Below are 6915 nucleotides of genomic sequence, written 5' to 3'. Positions count from 1 at the left end.
TGGCTTGCCCACACTGGGATCTCAGACTATCTCAAAGCAGGCACAGTTTTATATAGCAAAGGCTCCTCAACCCTCAATACTCAGTCAAATAACCTGGGAGCTTCCATGGCCAGGCCACCCTCCTGATGAGGCAAACATCCAGGCAGTATTTTTAAGATCTTCCCAGGCAATTCTAATAGGCAGCCAAAGCTGAAAAACAGTGCTACAGGTCTTGGGTCCTCCATGTTTCCATGTTCCACTCAAGATGAAAAGTGAGTTCAATTTCTAGCTGTAGCTATTAAAAACACAAACTCAAGTTCCAGGTTGCAGGCTTGCTGTTTCAACCGTCTGTAGTCCCAAAATAGTTGCAAGGAGGACTGAAGAGGTGTCCCTAGTGAAGCTGTCAAGTATCTCAGAATTTTTGGAAATCGAGTTCTCAAGGGGATGCCTGTAGTAGGAGTCTAGTTTTGATATTACCCTGAACTTGAGAATAGGTAACTTTGCTTTTCTGCAGTCTGTGCTCAAGTGGGTTGGTGCCCTCATCTGTTTGTGTATAGAGCTGTTTTGTGGGTAAGTAACACAGTACAAACAGTTGAAGTTCTGGGAGGTGGGGAGGACCCATGGCTCTTGTTATCTGGAGTTGATAGAGGATGTCTCAAAGAGGAGGCATGCTCTCACCCTCTCCTTCCAGGTGGAGGTGCATTTGTAAAGGCAAAAAGCTGAAGAATGGGATGTCAGGGAGAGAGCTGTCCGAGAATGTATCCCAGGATGTTTATGAGACAATGTAGAGAGAAATCAAGTCAAGTGACCCATGCATTGGAACATATCACTTTTGAGTGGATTAAGTAAGGCCATGGAGTAGCAAAAGGGTCTTCAGTGCAAGATAACAGTATAACTTATCTTGTGTATTTTTGAGGGGAAAAAGAGGAATGTGATTGCTTGAATAGAAGAAAGACTCTCAGGGAGAAGGTGAGCATCCTTTCAACCACAATATTTGGACTTGTCCTTTGATTTCTTCTTTGCAAACTCTTATGTTAATACACTTTTTAAAAAACTTTGTATTGGTATCATGCAGACTTAGATATACCATATTTTAAATAATGCCCTCCCAAATAGATTTCTCCATTTAAAAAGTCAACAACACTGCTAAGTCTCCCAGGCAAGTGTCTGTGTGGTCTCTGCTCCAGACCCCGTGTTTTAGGTCTTCACCTCCCAGGTCCCCTCTAATCCAACCTCCCCACACTGTATTCATTCAAACCCCCGAGGCCCCACTAGGTGCCTGGCTAACTGGTCTCAAATAAAGATATTAAGTCAGGATGTTAAATATTGATAATGCAAAGTACTCACACAATCGTGTAAAGAGGGAATCTGGCAAAGGAAAAGATTTCAACCTCACTAGTAATCAAAATAAATAGAAATGTGATATGATTTTTCAATTACCAAATGAACAAAGGTGAAAAAGAATGACAATGGTAGAGTTTGAGAGACTTTAAAGAAAAATGTGAGGTCTCCTAAACATTGGGGAAAGTGTAAAATGGCACAAGCTTGCTGGAGAACAGTTTGACAACGTATATACTTATAAATATGCAGACACAGCAATTCCACCTCTGAGAATTTATCCAAGGAAATATTGGGCAGGGGCCAAGGATAGTCAAGCCAGCCTTGTTTATAATGAAGAATAATTAGAAATAATCTAAATAAATGTTCACGAAGTGAGGATTATTCATATCAATTATGATTCATTCATGTAGAATACTAAAGAGCCTTTAAAATGATATGAATTTTATAAACATGAAAGGATGTCTTTTAGATACTATGGTGTCAGTAATTGCTATCTACTATTATTATTCCTAAAAGAAACAAAGGTGATGAGAGATTAAGCAACTTGCCCATGGTCCACAACTAGTAATTAATGGAGCTGGGATTTGAAACCTGATTGTCTGCTCTCTTACTATACTAATTAACCCAAATAAAGTGAAAGTCACTTAAATATCCCTTGCCAGCAATCCCATCTCTCTCTTCAGAAGTAACCACTGTTAATCATTGATCAGGTATCTTTCCAAATTTTCTACTGGGCATTTTCAGACACACATGCACACACACACACAAAGGTGTGTGTGTGCGCGCGTGTGTGTGTGTGTGTGTGTGTGTGAGATATATTGACATGGTACTATCTATCTTGTCAGCATGCATGGTTAATCCACAGACTTTTTGCCTCTGAGGGATATTCTGAATCATGAACATAGGGAATGCATGTGACCTTGACTCTGCTGAAAACTGGTGGTTTCCATCTCTTCACCCTAGCAAGGAAAGCTGCAGTGACCATCCTGGTATTCATGCTACTGTGTACAGCTGTATAATGATATTCCTGTGATAATCTCTCAGAAGTGGAACCACTGGGTCAAAAGACATGCACGCTAAATGTCCAAAGAAGCTGCCCAATCTCCCACACCAAGAAGGCTGTTTTGCTACCATGTACATACATACACTGTATACATACATGCACTATATACATGCATACACTGTATATATGCATTTTATTTAAATACATATAGTATATACATACATTTATACATGTATACACTATATATATACAGTATGTACATATGTATAGTATATATGTAATATACTATACACATATATACAGTGTATAGATACATACATATACTATATACATACATTCAGTAATTAAATTCTCACTCCCCCACCCCCCGCCCCTGTTTTCACCAACACAGGAAGTTTTTAGTCTTTTTAATTTTTGCCAATACGTAAAGTGAAGAATGTTATTTCACTTGCAGTAATTTAAACATCCTTAATTACTAGTAAACTTGAGCATCTTTTTATATGTTTACAGGCCATTTTTATGTCTTTTCAGAATTGTTCACTTTTCAGCTGGATAATTTGAGTTTTTCTTATTGGTGTAAAGGAGTTTTGTTATATTATAAGTATCAGTCCTTTGATGCTCTGTTTGTTGCAAATATTTTTCCAGTATGTTGTATTTCTTTGAACTTCATTTGTCTTATTTCGTTATACAGAAGTCTATTTTTTTGTTATGAAATATAATCATTTTTCCTTTATGGTTTTATATTTTGTTTAGCATTCTATCTCCACAGCCAAGAATATAAGAATACTCTCCTATATTCTCTTCTATTATATTTATATTTTTGCTTATAGATTTAAATGTTTGTATTTATATATTTTAATTGTGATAAAACATACATAACATAAACTTTAGCATTTTAACCATTTTTAAGCGTACAGTTCAGTGGCAGTAAGTACATTCATACTATTGTGCAACCATCACCATCATTTATTTCCAGAACGATTTTCTCTCGTAAAATTGAAACTCTATACCCATTAAACAGGAACACCCACTCCTCCGATCACTTCAGCCCTGGTACACACACCATTCTACTTTCTCTATGAATTCAACTACTCTGGGTCTTTCATAAAACTGGAATCATACAGTCTTTGCCTTTTATGACTGGCTTATTTCACCTAGGACAATGTCTTCAAGTTTTGTCCATGTTGTAGCATGTGTCAAAATTTCCTTCCTTTTTAAAGCTCAATAATATTCCATTATAGATTTATTTTTATGTTTAGACTTTAATCTATGAAGAAGTTAATACTGCGTTTGGTGAGAAGTCGGCGAAAAGTAATTTCTTATTTTTAGGTTGGTCGTCTTTGAAACAACTCCTCCATCAAAACCCACGTTCTTGTGGAAGCCCAAGTCTGTTTCTGGACTGTTGTCCTGTGATCCTTGTCTGTATCCAGACTGGAATCACACTGTTTTAATCACTCAATTTTTTCATCACGTTTTTACATCTGCCGGAAGCATGTCCTATCCCCATTCTCCTTTTGGAGACTTTCTCCAACCATTCTCAGACACTCCCTTTTTCAGAGAAACTTTAGAATTGGATAGTCATGTTCCAAAAATACTACCTTAGGATTTTGATCGGAATAGCTTAAAGCTCCCCACTCATTCGGGGTTGACATCTCACAGGGCTGAGCGAGGGGACCTCGTTCTCCAGGCCACCTGGTGCTGCCCTCTGTAAGGGAGGCATAGGCGGGTGCTGCAGCTATACAAGGCCATCCCACCTGGCCTCCCGCCACCCCGCTTGTGATTCCAAGGCTTCTACACAGGACAAATTCCTACACATCCTTGGTTTAATTTCTTTCCTTCCCCAGATGACATTTGAACTTCAACCTGAACATTCAGAACCAAAATCCAGAGTGGATACTTAGAAACCTCAGACCCTGCTGTCCCTGCTCCTCCCTGCAAACCACAGCCATAAAGCAGACACTGAACACGTGTGTGACCAGCCCCGGGTAACCAGGTTCCAGTTGAAACTTTTTTAAAAACAGCTTTGTTGTTATAGGATACCATAAAGTTCCCTCATTTTAAGTGTACGGTTAAATGGTTTTCAATAAATGTACAAAGTTGCGCAACCATCTAATTTTGGAACATTTCCACCACACTAAAAAGATCCCTCGTGCCCATTTATGGTCATTCTCTGGATGCCACTTTGCCCTGAGCGTGAGGAATGGGACAAAGAGTGAGGGGGTCGCCAAGAGATCCTCTGCCTGTGAGTCTAGAACCAATGCCCCAACATCGTGGCTTGCAGGCCAGCACCCCTCTCCTGAGGAGACCCAGCTAGGGGCTCCTCCTGAGGGTGCTGGCCATGCTGAACCCCATCCTTACTTCTTCCAGGTGGATAAAGTTTGAAGAAAAGGTAGAGGAAGGAGGAGAACGCTGGAGTAAACCCCATGTGGCCACACTGTCCTTGCACAGCCTTTTCGAGCTCCGGACCTGCCTGCAGACGGGAACAGTGCTGCTTGATTTGGACAGTGGCTCCTTACCACAGATCATAGGTGAGGCAAGGACCACTGAGGTCCTGCAAACCAGGGCAACCCTTCCCCCTCCCGCCTCATGCCCACCTTTGGTCTATGTGACATTCCCACCTCTGAAACCTTCCTGATTCTGCAGACAGGGCTTTGGGTCTGATGCTCCCAAGGCGGCATTACAGTTGCTCCAAGTTTCAGTCATACGTAGAGGTTCGATGGAGGAAAAGATCATCCTCTGAAATGCCATCTGGCAACGTAGCAAAAAGAAGAGCGGCTCCTTAGCGTGGATTGAAGCCACCTGTTGCCATGGCGACCTGTTTCTCGTCAGGGTAAAGGGCTCATCATTCGTCTTTAGGAAATTACCTCTCATTCAGTGGAGTGCCAAAAGGAGAAGATGGCTTGCCTTATTGTCTCTGAAACGTTTGTGATTTTTGTTCTAGCACATTCAAGTTCACCAGAAGTGTTTTGCCCAAAATATTTTTCTAAAAAGAATTCATGTTAGGACTAAAACCATTTAATACAGTACTTCTGTGCTTCTTAGAACGCTTTGTTGTGTATGGTTTCATTTACTTTTCACAATAGAATTGATAGATATATGCACACACACATACCCACGAGCACACACGTACCCTTTTACATATGAGGAGGCTGAGGGTTCATGATTTACCCAAGTTCCAATAGTCTATGGCAAAGACAGGACTATTTCCACATCCCCTGCCTCCTTTAGCTCACTTTTAATCCCATAAATAACAGATAGAACTGGAGACCCCACATCCCTGGCCATTCTGTTCCTCACGATGAGGCATGTTTGTTTCCCACCTAGACGATGTCATTGAGAAGCAAATCGAGGATGGCCTCCTGCGGCCGGAGCTCCGGGAGAGAGTCAGCTACGTCCTTCTGAGGAAACACCGTCACCAAACCAAAAAGCCCATCCACCGCTCCTTGGTCGACATTGGAAAGTCAGTCTCCTCCACCACCAGTGAGTCGGGCCATATGATGGCAGGCCGTGGGCATGCTAGGGCTGGTGTCAGGCCCTGGCGCCCAGGTGAGCTCACCTTAGTGGCCGGAGAATCTTGGAACTTGGAAGCTTCCTGGATTTTATGATCCTGGAGAAATTCTGAGGTCTTGGGCTTCCTTAGCCTTCTTCAGTGGCAGGCCTCAGGAACCCAGGCACACCCCAGTGTTGTCTCCACCTGGAACAGAACCATTTCTAGGAAGAGAATTGGTTCTCAGCCCTGGCTGTATCTTGCAGTCACTTGGGGATGTGAAACATGTTCTAAAGCTGAGGCCCTACCCTGGAGCATTGTATTCCATTGGTCTGGGGCTTGGCCTGGGAACAGGGAGTTTATAAAGCTCTCTAAGAATTCTTTGGTGCAGTCAGGGTTGCAAAATGCTGTAGAGGTGGTGTGTTTACAGTAAGGGCTTGAAGTTGTTCCCACCGGACCCCCAAGAAGAGCCAAGAGCCTCGGCAGAAACCAAAGCACATCAAGGTGGTAGAAAGGACTGGGTCCTCTCAAGGGTGCCAGGGCTGGTAAATGTGGCAGCTGGTGTCATTCCGATTAGCAGAGCCTTGGTCCATTAGGGAGAATGGCTTGTCCCATGCACACATCTCAAACCTGCTACCCTCCACTCTTGACATCCCAGAGTTGAGATGCCCAGATGCTAGCCTTGCTGGGCCTGTCAGATAAATGCAGTAATCAGAACAAACTTGATAAAGTTGCCAAATAAAGAGCCTTGAGGAATCTTTTTAGATGAACTGTTTGAAATGGGGAAGTGTTTAGCATATCATAACAATAGCAGATCCATACTTGGCACTTACCATCTTGCAGACACTGAGTACATGATTATCCTCCTCATCTTCTCAATAGCCCTGTGACTAGGTAATGTTCTTGTCATCTCCATTTTACAGATGAGGAGCCTGGGGCACAGAGAGGTTAAGTCACTTGTCTAAGGTCACACAGTAAGTGGTGCAATCAGGGATGAAGCCAGGCCATCGACAACACCTTACCTATTTAATTGATTGGGTATCTATCTCACTTTTAACAGTACAGATATTTTCTCTAATCTTGTTCAGACTATTAAATTGCTTCA

General features: G+C 42.1%; 1 protein-coding gene across 2 annotated transcripts in view; it reads left to right on the top strand.

Annotated features, from left to right (window-relative positions):
* Window positions 1-6915, top strand: part of SLC4A5 (solute carrier family 4 member 5) — an 82076-nt gene that overhangs the window by 32438 nt on the left and 42723 nt on the right. For both annotated transcript variants that reach the window (XM_006905193.2, XM_006905192.2), the window contains 2 exons: window positions 4691-4851; window positions 5648-5803. In XM_006905193.2, the coding sequence (XP_006905255.1) occupies window positions 4691-4851; window positions 5648-5803 (317 nt within the window). The remainder of the gene's footprint in view (window positions 1-4690; window positions 4852-5647; window positions 5804-6915) is intronic.

This window comes from Pteropus alecto, unplaced genomic scaffold (genome assembly GCF_000325575.1).
Source record: "Pteropus alecto unplaced genomic scaffold, ASM32557v1 scaffold100, whole genome shotgun sequence".
NCBI lineage: Eukaryota > Metazoa > Chordata > Mammalia > Chiroptera > Pteropodidae > Pteropus > Pteropus alecto.
This window is presented reverse-complemented; position numbering and strand designations above follow the sequence as displayed.